The 19649-nt window shown below is 37.2% G+C and overlaps 1 protein-coding gene across 3 annotated transcripts in view; it reads left to right on the top strand.

Moving 5' to 3' along the window:
* Positions 1-19649, top strand: part of TNPO1 (transportin 1) — an 87346-nt gene that overhangs the window by 46531 nt on the left and 21166 nt on the right. For 2 of the 3 annotated variants that reach the window (XM_059694355.1, XM_059694356.1), the window contains exons 6-14: positions 162-295; positions 4467-4548; positions 8657-8779; positions 12073-12191; positions 15147-15207; positions 15625-15793; positions 17117-17269; positions 18253-18478; positions 19155-19326. In XM_059694355.1, the coding sequence (XP_059550338.1) occupies positions 162-295; positions 4467-4548; positions 8657-8779; positions 12073-12191; positions 15147-15207; positions 15625-15793; positions 17117-17269; positions 18253-18478; positions 19155-19326 (1239 nt within the window). Of the gene's footprint in view, positions 1-161; positions 296-4466; positions 4549-8656; positions 8780-12072; positions 12192-15146; positions 15208-15624; positions 15794-17116; positions 17270-18252; positions 18479-19154; positions 19327-19649 lie in introns of those variants that run through there. The other variant, XM_059694357.1, reaches the window with a different exon arrangement.

Below are 19649 nucleotides of genomic sequence, written 5' to 3'. Positions count from 1 at the left end.
TGAGATTAATAATTTGTCATAAAATTGGTTAAACTTACAGATTTTTTTGAGGAAGCATTTTATGTGAACTGAAAACAATTCATACAAATTAGGTAATATTCCTCAATTTACTTTTAAAATGACTTCAATTTTTAATTATTCTAATTAAATGTCTTTTATAGGGAGCATTTGGTGCCCTTCAGAAGATATGTGAAGATTCTGCTGAGATTTTAGATAGTGATGTTTTAGATCGTCCTCTTAACATCATGATTCCAAAATTTTTACAGTTCTTCAAACACAGTAGTCCAAAAATAAGGTATCTATATAACTAATATTAAATTTAATTTATAAACTCTGATATAATTCTTACCACTTTCTTATTTTTACATTATTTATTATTTTTGTAACTAGCAAAATCTATTAGATATTCCACAAAGGTGAGTTTTGATAACTTAGTTTATTCCTTTAAAAACACAGCCCGTAAAATACTGACTTTTGCTGCTGAAATTGTCATTGAATATGTCAGTTCTACATGTTTAATTACATTTGTAATGGTTAACTATGCTTTTAAGGTTCCTTGTGAAAGGTTAAAACTCTGTGTTGGGGGGTGTTTGTTTGATTTTTTGTATTTTTTAATTTATGAATCTTGGCAAGTACAGGTACTTTTATTGGCAGCTGTGTAATAAAAGTTCCTCAAATATGACATCTAAATTATTAAGTAACTAGAGGCACAGTACACGAAATTCGTGCATGGGTAAGGTCCCTAGCAGCTGCCAGCAGCCGGCCAGGGCCTTCCTTTGTTCCACGCCACCCCCTGGTGGTCAGCGAGTGATCAAACTCCTGGTCAGTCGAACTCCCGAGGGGACACTTTGCATATTAGGCATATATACATACACATACACATATACCTATTTATTTATTTACTTATTTTAGTTTAAGGGGCTTACAACCTACTTATTAAAAAAACACACTACATTTTAATCCTGACGGTGGAAAGATTTTTTAGTGCACTCTGAAATCACATAGTGGACATGGTTGGCTGGTCCTGAAGTTAACGTAGTCTGTTTTGGTTTTTTCTCTATATCTGTAATTCCTTGAAACTGCCTAGCATCTAGTTTTGAAATATCATTATATTCTTTGATTAATTTTGTTATCAGTTGTCCTATCCTATATAATAAAAGGGTAATATGCAAATTGACCCTAACAGCAGAACGACTGGGAATGACTGGTCACACTGACACATACTGACCACCAGGGGGCAGATGCTCAATGCAGGAGCTGCCCCCTGGTGGTCAGGGCGCTCCCATAGCGGGAGCTCTGCTCAGCCACAAGCCAGGCTGATGGCTGCCAGCACAGCAGTGATGGCGGGAGCCTCTCCTGCCTCCTCAGCAGTGCTAAGGGTGTCTAACTGCTCCCCACTGGCAAGTGGACATCCCTGAGGGCTCCTGGGCTATCAGAGGGATGTCTGACTGCCAGTTTAGGCCTGTCTTAGACTGCCAGAGGGCACAGGCCGTGCTGAGGGACACCCCCCCCCCCCCCAGTGCACAAATTTTTGTACACTGGGCCTCTAGTCATGCTATAATTATCATGATGCCTTTATTACATTGAAGTGTGTAAGACTTTGTAATTTCACCAAAAGTTCTCCAGCCTGCTATACTTTTTCCCCCTTTAATTATGTATGCTTTTTGTAACTTGAACTTTGCTTATTGTTTCTGTGGAAAAGTCATTGCTCTTCTGGTTGTCATTTGATTTTTGTTTTTTTTATGATTGTCAGTACATCATGCTTTTATGTAGAATAATCAAATATATTACTATGTATAGTAGAAATTACGTAGTTTCTAGAGGATTCAGGGATATACAACTGAATGAACGTTAGTGTATATGCTTTAACTTTTGGTTCAGATGTCCATTGGGGCTTACTTCAGGATTCCAAACTGTGTTTCGAAGGATTGTGGTTTCAACAGTGTAACCAGAGGGTAAATTGGGAATCTTTTTCTTGCTTAAATTCTTTATTTAGTTCTTACGTTTTTACCTTGATTTAATTTTACTTGTCCTCTTACGCAGTACTTAATCTAGTGTTAAACTCACAGTAGGAACTTAATAGATGCTTATTTGTGGGTAATGTCATGCAAATAAATATTTTCAAAATAAAATTTTACTCTTCCTGGCAGGGGAAATTAGATAGAGGAGTTCATATTTCCTTGGAAAGTATTCCCCATTGAACATTTCCACTGAGGTGTGAAAGTGTGGTGATTTGCATACTTCTAAGAAATTTACTTTTTTGTGACCAGTTCTCAGCAATTAAAACAGAAAAACCAAAAAAATATTCCTGATAATAGGTACACCATTACTGGATATAAAAATTTATTTTGTAATTATAATACGTGTACTTAAAACTTAACAAGGTACACGTAGTATAGCAATACAGAAATGTTTCCATTTAGTGAATGTTCATTACTGCCCATTTGAGATGCTGTTGAATATACTGTTAAAATATTTTTATTTTAATGTATATTTGAGTAAATGATATCTGTTGTGTGTTTTATCTGTGCACTAAATGTATTTTACATCTTTATGTAGTTTTATTCCACAAAATTATTTAATAATTTATCACTACAGTTTAACTGGTATTTACTGTGAGTGTATTTCCCTCTCAGAGTAACTATTAGACTTTGAGAATATAGAATGAGGCAAACAAATACAGTTTTATCCATCACATGACTAAGCAATTTAAAAATCAGAGGCATTTTATTTTTTTAATCACAGTAGAGGTGCACAAATTGGGTTATGTTTCGTAACATTCTCATCATTTCCCACTTCCATTCAATCCATAGTTATTTATTATTTTTAATAATCGCTCAAACCCACCAAATATAATAAAAGCAAAGGCCTTGAAAATAACCTATATCTAATCCCAACTTGATCCTTTTCTTGGAATTTTTAGAAAATAATTTTATTGATCTTGGTTTTCAATTTTATAAAAGGTATATGAATTTAATCTTTGGCACCTTAAATTTAATATGTTGCTAAGATTCATCCATGTTGTGTCACTATAGGTCATTTGTTTTGACTACTGTATATTATTCCTTTGTGTGACAGTTAAATAGTTTATTCATGTATACACACGCCCAGTGGCCTTTGGATGCTTCCAGGTTCTTGCTTTTGTGGGTAGTGCTACTGAAACATCTATATGCTTGTCTCCTTTTGTCTATCTTCATGAGTTTCTCTTAGGGAAGTTATAAAATCTTGGGAAGGAATTTCTGAGACACAGGGATTTCCTGGGTATACATATTCAGCTTTTGGTGGTGTCACACATTTTAATTTTTGCCAATCAAACAGATATAAAATGGTTTTTCAAAATGGCTTACTTTTCTGTCACTAATCATGTTGAACATCTTAATGTTTTTTGGCTGTATGTGGTGATTTTTTCTTCTGTCTTCTTTTTTCTATTGGGTTATTAGAAGAGGAGGCCTACAGCAGGGGTCCTCAAACTTTTTAAACAGGGGGCCAGTTCACTGTCCCTCAGACCGTTGGAGGGCTGGACTATAGTTAAAAAAAAAAAACTATGAACAAATTCCTATGCACACTGCACATATCTTATTTTGAAGTAAAAAAACAAAACAGGAACAAATACAATATTTGTATTTGCATGTGGCCCGCGGGCCGTAGTTTGAGGACCCCTGGCCTACAGGATGGTAATAATTGATAAATGATACAATTTCATGTTAAATACTGTGAAAAGTGAGAAAAAGGGGTTAGACAGTGACTGAGAAGTATTTTGTATAGAAGGTTTTCTGAAAAGGTAACATTTGTATAGACCTTGCACCAAGTAAAGTAGTAAATTTTTGCAAGATCAAGGGAAAGATTGGGGGAATAGCAAGTACAAAGGCTCTGGAGTTACGAAGAGGCCTTTTAGAGTGACAGGAGAAAAAAAAATTTGTAGCATAGTAGGAAATGAAGTTAGGGGTAGGGAGTAGCCACATTATAGAGTAATATCTAGGTCAGTGAAATCCAACCATGACCATGACCTGTGAGCTAAGAATGATTTTAAGTAATGCCATTAAGAATTGCTGTGGAATTGAATTGGTTATGTCAGAACAAATAGACTGTAGACTGTTACAAGTTATTCGTTTCAAAGGAATGCTTATTTTTAAGTCTGTAGATAAATAAAATAAATTATCATTATGTACCCATCCAGCCTTCCATTTTTCAGTTATCTACTATTAAAAATGTGCACATGTTCTTTCAGACACTTAACTTTTATAGAAGCAATAATATATTGCTCTGCAACTTGCATTTTTCACTTAATATATCATTCCTATTCTTTCTGTGTTAATAACAGAGAAATTTTACTCATTTTTTTTAGAGTGTGTGTATGTGTATTGCTGTACATACATAGTAATATTTTTATAGAGGAATGTTTAAGATTTTTGCAAATAGAAAAACGATGCAGTGAGCATATGCTAAATCTTAAATTTTGTTTCTAGGTCTCACGCTGTTGCATGTGTCAATCAGTTTATCATCAGTAGAACTCAAGCTCTGATGTTGCACATTGATTCTTTTATTGAGGTAAGATTTATCCTCTCCTTTGTTTTTGAGAAGGTTAGATAATGTTCATTGCATATAGTTTTTATAACTATAAACTTTTCCTCTGTCACTGATTTTTCCACTTGTATCATGATGTACATACTGATTATGGTATGTTTAATATCTTCAGCATAAAAATTTCTGCTTCAATATACTGTTCAGTTGCATATGGAAATTAAATTTCCCAAGTCATTTGCAATATGGTGAGGTTGAATAAACTTAACTTGATAAAGAATCTGAAGGCACAAGCTAAAAGAACAGTACACTAAGTCTTCACTTTACGTCATCAGTATGTTCTGTAGCTTTAAGCCAAGCAAGTATTATGAAACCAATTTCACCATAGGACTGATTGATATAAACAAGAGTTAAATTCCTACCACATCTCATTAATCTATATATATATAAAAGTCTAAGCAACTGTTACGACCGGACAACCAGGTGACCAACTGGTAGCTATGACTCACACTGACCTCCAGGGGGCAGATGCTCAGTGCAGGAGCTGGCCCCTGATGGTCAGTGTGCTCCCACAGCCAGTCTCCCATGGCCAGCCAACCTCTTGTGGTCTCCCCCACCACCCCCGGCTGACTGGCCCTGATCAGCCCCTATCTGCCCCGATTGCCCGCCAGGCCGAGGTACCCCACCCATGCATGAATTCATGCACCGGGCCTCTAGTGTTATAGGACCTGCTGTACTTCTGTTTTCTATTGGTTTCCATTGTGAAAGGATTGTTTAAGTTCCCTACCCACTTTACTTTTATTTTCACCAAATAAATTATTTTTTCTGAGCTTTTTATCTAAAAAAAAAAATCCTTCAAAGGCCACATTTATGTTGGAAAATTATTGGAGCGGGGGGGAATCTTGTTTTGTTTTTCTCAATTGCTTAGTACTTACTATGAATCAGGCACTGTACTTGGTGCTAGGGATATATAAATAAATTTATGCCTCAAGGTATTTTCAGTCTAGTTTGATACAGAGGTTAGTGCATAATATTAGAAGTTTGGAGTAAGACTACCTGGGTTCAACTTCCAGCTCTACAGTTTAGTAGTGGTTAACCTTGGGCACCTTAATGAATTGGTGTTTTCCATTTCATCATCTGTAAAACGAGGCTAATAATAGACCTACCTTGTTGGATTATTATATATATGCTGTAAATAGGAACAGTGCCTGCCACAGAGTAAGCCCTCTACTTGTTAACTACTGCTATTATTATTTTTAGAAATTGTAGTTATAATGGTATTTCCTCTTAGTACTCTTCAACAGTTCAAGGGAACTGTAATGGACATACCAGCATCTTATACAGAAATATAATTTATAATAAAAGGAATTAAATTCTCTCTAAAAATAAAAATTTAAGAACATTTCCCAACATTTTAAATATTTTCCATTTGTGTTTATGCCATATTAACATTTCTCTGCTACTTGAAAGCTGTAGAAGAGTCAACTGGTTTTCCATCCTACATGAGCAGTAACCCTCCAGTGGAGGTGCCTGACACACAGTAGAGTCCCTCAGTAACTATTTACTAAATGAATAAATGCATGGTTTTCTTCCATTACTAGTATTTTCATTAGGGGCTAATGTCATGTCTGCTAGGTTTTACATTATTGATGGAAAGTGTATTGGTTACTAATATGCGGCTATAACCTACCTTGGTAAAGCTGTGTCTTCATATTAAGTAAGACAACATCAAATTTAATGAAGGATGTAATCTAACATACAAAGGAGCACCTGATGGAAAAACATTATTCTTCTCTGACCTTATAAAATATATTCGATTAAAAAAGGAACTAAAGAGTTTTGAAAGCATCAGGGTGTTGGGGAAATCAAAGTTTTTTAAATGCTAGAAACAGTACTTCACATACTGCCATATTTGATATTTGAACTTCTCCATTGTCTTACACCTTTCTTGAAATGAGGTTTTAGGTTTATCTATTTGGAGACATTTTTGTGATTTCATGGGAAAAGACAATGGGGCACATTGGATTTTTATTTATTTATTTTAATGATCTTTTTAGTGCTTTTAAAGTATATGTGTGTTTGTATATAAAGTAGAATTTCAGAAGTGAGATAGGAAAAGTTTATTATTTTTTCTTTTCAAATCCCTGCTTGCAGCCTCACCAAGAGACAACTTGTTCTTCTAGTGGAGGCTGTTGGTGTAGTATAATGAGTGTGGACTTACCCATGATTTCATGAAAAACAAATTCATATCCCCCCACTGGCTAGCAAGTGACTTAACATCTAAACTTCTGTATCTTTATCTGTAAAGTTAAATAAACATCCTGGAGTTGCGATGACTGAACGTTCTCTTCATTCAGACTCTTTGTTGTTGTTTTTTAACCTTGTAGAGAAACTTCTTAAGAACAGTATGAGATTGATTACTTTTATTATTTTTTCAGTAGTTGACCTGGTGAACAATGGCAGTTTAGGATTAATTTTCAGAAACTCAGTATATGTATGTATGTATGTGTGTATTTATAATTTCCCAATTACTGATGCTTTTATAGAATCTGCACCTGTTACCACCGTAAGAATCAGAGTTGGTAGGACTAAATCTCTTGACAGACAGTAATTGTCAAGGGTAAATCAAATTCTATTTTAATGCTATTTCTGGATCAACTGGATGAGTGCCCCTGTGTCCCAATGACATGGTTTTATTCTCACAAACTAAAAGTTACTTCAAAACACAACCAATTATACTCTCTCAGAAAGAATGGTTTTAAGATTATTTACCAAAACTATGATTTTTGGCAATTATCATTCTACATTTGTCTTATTTTATAATCTAATAGAGGCTCGGTGCATGAAATTTGTGCACGGGTAGTGTCCCTAGGCCTGGCCTGTGATCTGGGCCAGTCTTCCCTGGCTGCCAGGGAAAATCAGCCTCTGTGTATGGGGCAACCAGTGGGGCAATCGGGGCCCCACTTGCACCCACCTTGGCCTAGTGCAGGGGTGGGCAAACTTTTTGACTCGAGGGCCACGATGGGTTCTTAAACTGGACCGGAGGGCCGGAACAAAAGCATGGATGGAGTGTGTGTGTGAACTAATATAAATTCAAAGTAAACATCATTACATAAAAGGGTACGGTCTTTTTATTTTCTTTAGTTTTATTCATTTCAAACAGGCCGGATCCGGCCCGCAGGCCGTAGTTTACCCACGGCTGGCCTAGTGCCACCCATGTTTGCTGCCACCCATCCCCAGTTCCCTGTTCCCCATTGGGCGATCAGAGGCTTCTGGCCGAGGGGAGGGACTGAAAGGTTGGCCAGCAGGCCCCAATCAGGCAATCGGGGGTAGCGGGCTGGGGGTAGCTCCTGCTTTGAGTGTCTGCCCCTCTGGTGGTCAGTGCACGTCATAGTGACCAGTCATTCTGCAGTCCTGTCGATTTGCATATTACACTTATCTTACCTAATAATAGACAAACATTTAAATTAACCATACCTTTGCTACACTAACCAGCCAATCAGGAGAGTATGCAAATTAACCTAACAAAGATGGAGGTTAAATTGCATACATAGGCTCCAAGTGGTGGAGCGAAGCCTGATGGCCTGGGGGCCGGAGCAGCGAAGCCTCACGGCCCTGGGCCTGGTGGAGCAGGCTTTGACTTCGGGGCCGGCTCCGGCTGTAGCCCGGCCAGAGCGAAGGCCTGGGTGCCAGGTGCCAGGTGCCAGGGCAAAGGAAGCCCTATTGCATGAATCTCTTCGTGCAGCAGGCTTCTAGTTATATAGAATATTATAGGCCCGTGGTCGGCAAACTGCGGCTCACGAGCCACATGCGGCTCTTTGGCCCCTTGAGTGTGGCTCTTCCTAAGCCTTAGGAGTACCCTAATTAAGTTAATAACAATGTACCTACCTATATAGTTTAAGTTTAAAAAATTTGGCTCTCAAAAAAAATTTTAATCGTTGTACTGTTGATATTTGGCTCTGTTGACTAATGAGTTTGCCGACCACTGTTGTAGGCCAATTAATTCAGTCTTTATTAGTACTATATTTTCTTAGGGTTTTTAAATGTTACCAACTTGCAGATTACTGGTTATTATTATAAACTTTTCTAATGTATTGGAATACTTAATTAGAAAAAAATATTTCTTGTGTAATAGAACCTCTTTGCATTGGCTGGGGATGAAGAACCAGAGGTACGGAAAAATGTGTGCCGGGCACTTGTGATGCTGCTTGAAGTTCGAATGGATCGCCTGCTTCCTCACATGCATAATATAGTTGAGGTAACACAGGCAATTTAAACATTCTTTCATCATCTTTCTTTCTTTCACGAAAAATCTTGGGCACAAAATGTATAATATGCAACCACTGTTTTCTAATATATATTATTTAACACATTTTAGGGGGAGACTATAAAAATAGTAAATGATTTTCTTAAAATTATAAATTATCTTTATGGTGATTTTTCTTTCATGAGACTTAAGATGTTTTAAGATTGATTGCTTTTACTGATTGCTTTTATTAAGATGTTTCAAAGAGGAAAAATTATTTATAGTAGTAAATAGCTTTTAACCAGGATAACTAGGAAATATTTCGATTATTTGTGTTTACTAGGTATGAGTTAGGCTAAATGCTCAATAAGAGATTCTGTGGTATATTCTTGTGTCATTGAGAGTTTTCTACCCATTACTGGTAAAGTTGATCTGATCAACTTGTGATTTATGTTAACAAAGAGATTTCTGAATAGAAAATACATCACCACTATAGTTCTGGCAAACTATTTAGATTTTTAAAATGTGATTAAAGCCGAAACCGGTTTGGCTCAGTGGATAGAGCGTCGGCCTGCGGACTGAAAGGTCCCAGGTTCGATTCTGGTCAGGGGCATGTACCTGGGTTGTGGGCACATCCCCAGTGGGAGATGTGCAGGAGGCAGCTGATCAATGTTTCTCTCTCATCGATGTTTCTAACTCTCTATCTCTCTCCCTTCCTCTCTGTGAAAAATCAATAAAATATATTAAAAAAATAAAATAAATAAAATGTGATTAAAATAATTTCACTAGGAAATTTATTGATCACAGTTGAGCCATATTTAAAGGAAGGAATAAATAATAAGATGTAATTATTTCTAGAACAAAATAATTTGCAAATGAATTAAATATTGTGCATCTAGTTCCTCCCTTTTCACTTTCAGAGGTCCATGTGGTACAGAGAGAGATCTCTTTTTAATGGATGGGGTCTAAGATTTGTTAAAAGGCTAGCACTCATGATGTGCAGCAACTCCTTTTGTAAAACATTAGGAAAGATAATTGTAGAGATAAGCATATGTAGCAGTATAATATGGGAATAAATGACAGTTTCTCTGAGGAGCCTGTTCCTCCATAAAGTGTTTAGAAGAATCAGGTGGAGTTAGTTGAAAGCTTAAGGAGTTTGGAGTTAAGCAGAAAGTTAAGAAAGACATTTTATCATTTGCTAGGACCATATCAGGGATGGGAGTCTAATTTATAATGCTACAATTGTTTCTTCAGCAACTAGAGGCCCGGTGCATGAAATTCATACACGGGCAGGGGGGTCCCTCAGCTCAGCCTGCACCCTCTCCAATCTGGGACCCCTTGAGGAATGTCCGACTGCCAGTTTAGGCCCGATCTTACAGGGACCACTGGCTCCTAACTGCTCACCTGCCTGCCTGATCACCCCTAACCCCTCTGCCTGCCTGCCTGCCTGATGCCCCTAACTGCCTCTGCCTGCCTGCCTGATTGCTCCTAACCGCCTCTGCCTGCCTGATTGCCCCTAACCGCCTCTGCCTGCCTGCCTGATCACCCCTAACCCCTCTGCCTGATGCCCCTAACTGCCTCTGCCTGCCCGCCTGATTGCCCCTAACCACCTCTGCCTGCCTGCCTGATCACACCTAACCGCCTATGCCTCGGCCCCGCCCACCACTGTGCCTTTATCCGGAAGATGTCTGATCTAATTAATTAGCATGTTACCCTTTTATTAGTATAGATACTCTGCATAGTAGTAGGATATGATATGGAATGTAATAGGGGTTGGCTTGCCACAACACTGTTGTATTGCCATATTTTTCCATGTGAGATGTTTCAATCAGGCAGAGGATGTGTATGAAGAATTCATCATTTAACCCCAATTCCAAGTCCCAGGTACATTGGGAATAATGTGTGACTCTTATGTTTATTTTGATTTTGCATATAAGGATTTTTTAAAGAGATTTAGACAATATGCCTTTAGATTTGGGAGCAGTGTTCCTCCAACTAAGAGTGAATTTGGCCTGGTATATTCAAAGCACATGATAAACTTATTTTGTTGGAAACTACAAATTATAATTGCACTAAGAAATGTCACTTTCTAAATTTAAAAAGACTTTTGTAATTGTATTATATATACATATATATCTTTAAATACATGAAATATATACTTACAAGAGATACCTTGAATAGATCTATATAAATAAAGATGTAATATGCAAATTAGGCTGGGATGCTGTAATGGTCACACAAGCTCAGAAGGAGGGGCCTGGCGTGAGCCCAGAGCCTGAGAGAACAACAGACAGGGCGGCCTGTGCCCGGCTCTGGAGCTGGAGACACAAACCCGCAAGGGGGGCCAGCCCCCAGCCCCACGGCCGTGGCACTGGGCTGCTAGGGCCGGAGTGGAGACACAAACCTGCAGGGGGGCTGGGTTCAATTCTGATCAAGGCCATGTACCTAGGTTTCAGGCTCCTCCCTGGCCGGGGCCCAGGTCAGGGCTCATGCAGGAGGCAACCAATCGAAGTGTGCCTCTCACATTGATGTTTCTCTCTCTGTCTTTCCCACTCTCTTCCATGCTCTCTAAAAATCAATGGGAAAATATCCTGTGAAGATAAAAAAGGAAGGAGGGAGGAAGGAAGAAAGAAAGAAATGTCATATCCTATGAAAGAGACATCTTGAAAATGCCTAAAGAAAGTTCTTTTTTTCATGGTGAAGGGACTGGAGTCTGTGTTGATGAAAACACCTTGGCGGCTGCGGTGGCCAGCTGTGACAGCAGCAGTGGGGTGATGGGGGGTGGCACCTTCCCCTGATCAGCCAGTTGCCTCCTGCAGAGGGAGGCTAGACTGCATCCCCTGAGGGCTCCCGGACTATGAGGGGGGCAGGCTGGGTTGAGGGACAACCCCCCCTCCCTCCTTCCAGTGCACGAATTTCATGTACCCAGCCTCTAGTATGTTATAAAAAGATTCTTCATTTTAAGAAAGGTTTAATGGAGGGTTTTATTTTGCTGTTTCTACAAAGACTTAATGTTTTATTATTAATACTCATATTTTTAAAAATCTCAGTGGTTTCATAAAACAAAATACATCCATACCTAACAGCTAAATAATAATGCATTGAATACTTTTCATTAGGCAACATTCAAGAGCAGCAGTTCTTAAGTTTGGTTGCATTTTAAAATTAACTAGGAAGCTTTTTAAAAAAATGTAAACCCTAGATTGAAACGGGCCATAGCAAAGGACTATTAACTTGCTGTAATAGGGGTTTATTCTAATTGCATGATTTTAACTGATTAATATTAAGGCTCCTTTTTTTTATAGTACATGCTACTGAGGACCCAAGATCAAGATGAAAATGTGGCTTTAGAAGCCTGTGAGTTTTGGCTAACTTTGGCTGAGCAACCAATATGCAAAGATGTACTTGTAAGACACCTTCCTAAGTAAGTGTTCCTTCTTAATGAATTCTACCTTGTTCTTAAATTTAACAGTGATTTCTCACTTTTGTATTTTTGGTTGAATTCTTCTATCATCAGGGAGTTAAGTTCTAAACAAGTCAAAATTAATTTTATTGTTGGTATTAGTAGAGATTTTTCAAGAAGCGACTAAATTTCTTTAAAATCATGTGAGCATGGTTTATTCTAAGTCATACTTAATTTTGGATAATTCGTGGCACAGTTGTCGTTTTTTTATATAATTCTTGTAATTTGACCATGGATTCTGGTGGGATTTTTACCAAAGAAAATGATTTCCCACTAGTTGTGATGTTATGAAATTTTTGGTTAACCTATTGTTAAGGCTGTTTTAACTCAATGAATGCTGTTGGATCAGGGTTTTGTTTGTATGTTTTTTCCAGTTTTATTGAGATACTAGAAGCCCGTTGCACGAAGATTCGCGCAATAGGCTTTCCTTCCCCTGGCTGCCAGCACCGGTTTTCCTCCGGCACCTGGGACCCAGGCCTTTGGTCTGGCTGCAACGAGACTTGGCTTCTCAGCTGTGGCCGCAGCGTAGAAGCCAGCCTCTTCAGTCTTCAGTCTTCATTCCAGCCGGAGCCTTCAGTCTTCGCTCCGTGCCTGTGTATGCAAATTAACCGCCATATTTGTTGGGTTAATTTGCATAGTTGCTCTGATTGGCTGGTGGGCGTAGGGGAGTGACCCCAATTTGCATGTTTCTATTTTATTAGTGTAGATAGTTAACAAAACGTATTGGTTATAGATGTACAATGCAATGACTTAATCTGCATTAAAATCAGATATTTAAAAGTAATGCTTGCTAATGTTTGAAAAGTAAGCAATACAGTCTCATGGAAGAAAATTAAATGCAGAAAACTTAAAATGTTTTGGATTTTCACCACCCTGAGTAATCACTATTAGTATTTTTGATGTATTGTTGCCATATACCAAAAACCATATATTCAGGCTATTTCAGGACAAATTACATTTGATAATTTATAAAACACTTAATGTAGCATCTAGCTATAGTTAGTGCTTAAAATTCTGATAATACTGTTTTGTGGTTTGCTCTTTTCAGTTCTTGAATGTTGTATACTTTTCCTCCAGGTCATTAGTCTTTAAACTTTGAGAACTATTCCATCATAGTGTGCGTACCACATACATATGATTAACTTTCCTTCAGTTGTTGACTATTTAAGTTGTTTGCTCCTTTCTTTTTTTTAACCAAATAATCCTGTAGTAAGCATCTTTTTTTGTTCATAAGTGGTTATTTCTCTCACATAGAATTCCTAGAAATGATTTGTGCCAGGATCAAAGGACTGAACATTTTGGGATTCTTCATAAATATTCCAAATTTGTTCTCTAGTGAAGTCATGCGGATTTACACCCCACTTAGAGTGTCCCATCGTGTCACAACTTTTATCAGCCATTAATTATAATTTCTCCAATCTTAACCATCTGGATGAGCAAAGAACAAAATCATTTGTTTTAATTTGTGGTAGTATTATCAGAGTTATCTATTTTTAGTATTTACAGTATTTGAATGTTCTCATTTTCATATAGTAAGTAAACTTTCTTTTCCAATAAATTCTTTCCCCACCAAGAAAGCAATAATTTCACCTATATTTTATTCTGGTGTCTGTCTGGAATTTATTTGGAAATAGAGTACACCACATGCTAAGCGGATTTTTTTTTTCTTTAGGAAATCCATTTATTACTTTTCTCCCTAATGTGTGGTACCACTTTTATGATTTGCTTGTTTCTTAACATAGGATCATCTAATTCTAAGAGATATATAAATCAATATTACTTTTTACAAAAACTGAAGAGCTATTAGTGAAAGCCTATAACATTAGGAGATAGTGGTAAAAACACAATTATAGCAAGGTGCTCTAACTGTTATTACACTAATAAAACCTAGACATTCTTAAAGCAACCAGAACTTGAGTAGTAGCAGGCTAAAAAATCATCACTTCAAACATTAAACAACTAAAGCCAGTCATAAATATGTTTGACTTCTATGGCTGCATTTATTTTTAGTTGAACTAATGCATTGTGAGCCCCACTGGGTGGCTCAGTTGATTGGAGCATTGTGTATACCAAATGGTTTCGGGTTCAATCAATCCCCACTCAGGGAGTGTATAGGAGGCAACTGATCAATGTTTCTCTCCCCCCGTTCCCCTCTAAAAAAATTAATGGAAACATGCTTAGGTGAAGTTTTTTTTGTTGTTTTTTTTAAGCAAATGTTTGTTGGTATATTTGGGATAAATTCTTAGAGAAGAAATTGCTGTTCTTTTTATTTTTATTTCTAAGCACTATTAATCTTATCTCCTCTAAGATTCTATCTAGCACAGTGGTTCTCAACCTTCTGGCCCTTTAAATACAGTTCCTCATGTTGTGACCCAGCCATAAAATTATTTTGGTTGCTACTTCATAACTGTAATGTTGCTACTGTTATGAATCGTAATGTAAATATCTGATATGCAGGATGGTCTTAGGCGACCCCTGTGAAAGGGTCATTCGACCGCCAAAGGGGTCGTGACCCACAGGTTGAGAACCTCTGAGGCGGATCTTGTACATGAGTTGTAAAAGGACTACAACATATATTACGAATACTCATCATTTGAGAAGGTCAGACAGCACAAAATATGCTCTAAGACAATGTTAGTGGTGGTTGTCTCCTTGGTTTGTTTTTATTATTTATTAATTTTAGGGGGAAAGAGGCATGGATTTATTGTTCCGCTTATGCATTCTTTGGTTGCTCCTTATATGTGCCCTGACCAGGGATTGAACTTGATACCTTGGCATATCGGGATGACACACTAACCAACTGAGCTACCAGCCAGGGCTTATCATTGGTATTATTGGTATACAAAAATTTGTTAAGACTCCTTCATAATTTTATTCATCTTTAGTTCCTTGTTTCATGAATTTATTTTCTTATAGGTTGATTCCTGTGTTAGTGAATGGCATGAAGTACTCAGATATAGATATTATCCTACTTAAGGTAAGAAAACTTGTTTTCTGGTGAATGGGGAATATTATTTTTGTTGACTTAGTAAATCTTTGAATTCAACTAATAAAACATTTAGAATAAATCCTAGTAAATAGGCTTCTGTTTTATATATATATTATGCTGCAGAGTTCAAAGGCAGAAGCATAAAAATGCCTTAAATATTATCTGCATGGGATTTAGGTACTCTAGGTTGTACCAGCTTGATGGGAGGCAATACAATCTGGTTGAAAGTACCTGATACCTAACAAGTGTCATGTCATAGTCTATTCCTCCCTTCACAAGGAAGGGGTGCACTTCAGAATCCTATGCATGACCCATCTCTAGGTATTCTGGTTCTTTCACTCATGTGCATATTATTAACCTATAATGATTATCACCAAAATTTTCCCTTTAAAAAAAACAACACAGGGTGATGTTGAAGAAGATGAAACGATTCCTGACAGTGAACAGGATATAAGGCCACGTTTTCATCGATCAAGGACCGTGGCCCAGCAGCATGATGAAGATGGCATTGAAGAGGAAGACGATGATGACGATGAAATTGATGATGACGATACAATTTCTGACTGGAATCTAAGTAAGTTGGAGAGGGAAAAGCACAGTTGCCTGCTTTGGTAACTTTATTGAGGAATAATTTACATACCATACAATTCACCCATTAAACAGTGCAATTCAGTAGTTTTTAATGTATTCATAGTTGTGCAACCATCACCACAGTAAATTTTGGGACATTTTCATCACCCCAGAAAGAAACTCCATTCTCATTAGCAGTCATTTCCATTTTCTCTTGAGTCCCTCAGCCCTAAGTAACTACTAGTCTATATTCTGTATATATGAATTTGCCTGTTCTGGACTTTTCTATAAATGGGATCATACAATATGAGGTGTTGTATGATTCACCCATGTTGTAGCATGTGGAAAAATACCTCATTGTATGGATTTATTACATCTTATTTATCCGTTTCTCAGCTGATGGACGTTTGGTTGTTTCCCCCTTTTGGCTGTTGTGAGTAATGATGCTGTGAACGCTTCTGTAAAGTGTATGTGTGGATGTATGTTTTCAGTTCTCTTAAATATACGTATACTCAGGAGTGGGATTACTAGGTCATTTGTTAACTGCTTAACCTTTTGAGAAGCTACAAGGCTGTTTTCCAAAATGGCTCCACCACTAACTTTCCCACCATCAGTGTCTTAAGATTGCAGGCAGCACAGGAGTATCCTACTGAGGGCTTAAGTCGTCAGTCAGACATCCCCCGAGGGCTCCTGGACTGCAAAAGGGCACAGGCCAGGCTAAGGGACCCCTGAGTGCACGAATGTCGTGTACCGGGCCTCTAGTATCGTATAACATTCTATATCTAGATTTCATCTGTTTCATGGCAGCATAATCATTTGCATGGATCTACCATACAGTATAACTTAAGACCTTTATTGATGAGTAAGTTATTACTTCTTGTCAATATAACAGCTTTTTTTAAAGAATGGATATTACCATTGTCTAATACTTTGTAATCATTTATTTTGCCTAGTTCACATTGGGGAAAATTTAGACACTTAATTATATTTTTGTTGTTTTCTAAATTATTGTGTTAAATGAAATCTGCGTTGTTATATAGTCTGATAGTCAATAGTTTCTTAGTCTATAAAGCATGTTTTCTAGCATATTTTATGCATCATGTACTGGCAACTTTTGTTCCAATTTATAGTTTGCTGATTCTTGGTCATAAAAACATACTCTTGTTAATAGAACTTTTTTCATGTGACAGACAGCCTCCAATTTAACTGAATTTTTTGAAACTCTGTAAAGGTATGAATAAAGTGTATAGCAATACTCATTTTACATATGTATAACTAAACAATAATAGAGGTTAATGTAATATTTTTGAATTAAATATTTCCTTAGGAAAATGTTCTGCTGCTGCCTTAGATGTTCTTGCAAATGTGTATCGTGATGAGCTTTTGCCACATATTTTGCCCCTTTTGAAAGAATTACTTTTTCATCCTGAATGGGTTGTTAAAGAATCAGGCATCTTGGTTTTAGGAGCAATTGCTGAAGGTAAGTCTTAAGTCACATTTGAAATTTAGAATGCCAATGCTACTAGGCTATTTTAAGACATTGTTACTCTATAAGCAAAGACTATTTATTGACTCAGATTTATATGCTTTGCTCTTGTTTTCCTGATGTGGGGTAGAGAAAACTATGATCCACATTAACCTTGAATAGGATATTTGAATCCAAAAGCCATATTAGAAAGTGTTTGCTTTAGACTGGTTAACAATTATTAACTAAACAGCCATCGGCTTGCTTCTAACCCCAGCCAAATATTTTGCAAATGCTTTTGTTATGATAAAAGAAATAGTATGAGAGGACAAGGACTCTGTCAGAAGCATTACCATTGCTAGAAAAACAACTTTGTTCCATAAATAAGTATAAAAAATATTGTAAGTCAGTGATGGCGAACCTTTTGAGCTTGGCGTGTCAGCATTTTGAAAAACCCTAACTTAACTCTGGTGCCGTGTCACATATAGAAATTTTTTGATATTTGCAACCATAGTAAAACAAAGACTTATATTTTTGATATTTATTTTATATATTTAAATGCCATTTAACAAAGAAAAATCAACCAAAAAAATGAGTTTGCGTGTCACCTCTGACAAGCGTGTCATAGGTTCGCCATCACTGTTGTAAGTCAAGAGTGTCATCGTTCTCTGCTAGTATAAGGGTTAGTTATTATTCTGTCCTTAGTTGTAAACATCTATCTAGAAGAACTTGAAGCATTTTAAAGGCAGTTCTAAAAGTCATAATTTGTGTAGCAGAAGTAAAATGAGCTTTCTTTACCCTGTTGGAAGATACTTAAGAGCAGTTAGGTCTCGTTTCAGTTTTTAATAATTTTAGAACAGATTATTACAGTATATTTATTACAGTGGAGGTGATCTGAATATTTTTCATGGAGTGTGTGTCAGTTTAATATTTACTGAAAGGGCTTTTTAACCATATTTTAGCATTTTCTGAAAGTTTTTGGTGATTTTTTTTCCTAGGTTGTATGCAAGGCATGATTCCATACTTGCCTGAGCTCATTCCTCACCTTATTCAGTGCCTCTCTGATAAAAAGGCTCTTGTACGTTCCATAACGTGCTGGACTCTGAGCCGCTATGCACATTGGGTAGTCAGCCAGCCCCCAGACACGTACCTGAAGCCATTAATGACAGAATTGCTAAAGCGTATCCTGGATAGCAACAAGAGAGTACAAGAAGCTGCCTGCAGGTAGGACAGATTCATAACAGAATGTTCATTGTGTGGGAAAGGAGTGGGTATGTCAATGAGAAACTAATTTTCAACCTTGTATGAAATGTTGGTATTAAACCATTAATGCAGTTTTTATTATTATCTGTAGCTTACACCTTATGATTTTGTAAATACAAATGTGATTAACTAGACATCAGCCTTTGTGTTTCTTAAACTTTTTTTCCCTCTCACTGGCTATGACAACAGTATAATTATCTTGCAGCCTAATTTCCATGGGTGTCTGGAGTTGTGCTGGCAAGGGCTATACCAGTCGTGGGCAAACTACGGCCCGCGGGCCAGATCCGGCCCGTTTGAAATGAATAAAACTAAAAAAAAAAAAGACCATACCCTTTTATGTAATGATGTTTACTTTGAATTTATATTAGTTCACACTAACACTCCCTCCATGCTTTTGTTCCGGCCCTCCGGTCCAGTTTAAGAACCCATTGTGGCCCTCGAGTCAAAAAGTTTGCCCACCCCTGGCCTATACTCTGGAAGCAATAACAAAGAGCCGATTCACATTAGTCTGTAGGTCAACTACTGTAACTCCACAGAAAGTCCCTCAGTGACCTGTCATCTGTCACTTAGTGTACCTACTTGAGTAGCTGTTAAACTGTTCCTTTTCCCAACACTAATACTCTCTCTCTAATTACAGTGCCTTTGCTACCCTAGAAGAGGAGGCTTGCACAGAACTTGTTCCTTACCTTGCTTATATACTTGATACCTTGGTCTTTGCATTTAGCAAATACCAGCATAAGAACTTGCTCATTCTTTATGATGCCATAGGAACATTAGCAGATTCAGTAGGACATCATTTAAACAAACCAGTAAGTGTCTGTGGTTAACTATTATGAAAATAAATATGTGCTTGGTTTGGAAATTAACAGCAGCATCTCACATGAATGTAAAACACTTTGTAGACTGACTAAAGGAAAAGGAATAAAGTTTTTATACCCTGTAAAATTTAAAGTATTGTATCTACCACTTTATAAATACTGTAGTTTTAGAGCGGGGGTCCTCAAACTACGGCCCGCGGCCCACATGCAAATACAAACATTGTATTTGTTCCCGTTTTGTTTTTTTACTTCAAAATAAGATGTGTGCAGTGTGCATAGGAATTTGTTCATAGTTTTTTTTAAACTATATTCCA

The sequence above is a fragment of the Myotis daubentonii genome, chromosome 4 (genome assembly GCF_963259705.1).
Source record: "Myotis daubentonii chromosome 4, mMyoDau2.1, whole genome shotgun sequence".
Classification (NCBI taxonomy): domain Eukaryota; kingdom Metazoa; phylum Chordata; class Mammalia; order Chiroptera; family Vespertilionidae; genus Myotis; species Myotis daubentonii.
The sequence above is the reverse complement of the archived record's forward strand: the minus strand, read 5'-3'. Positions and strand labels throughout refer to the sequence as shown.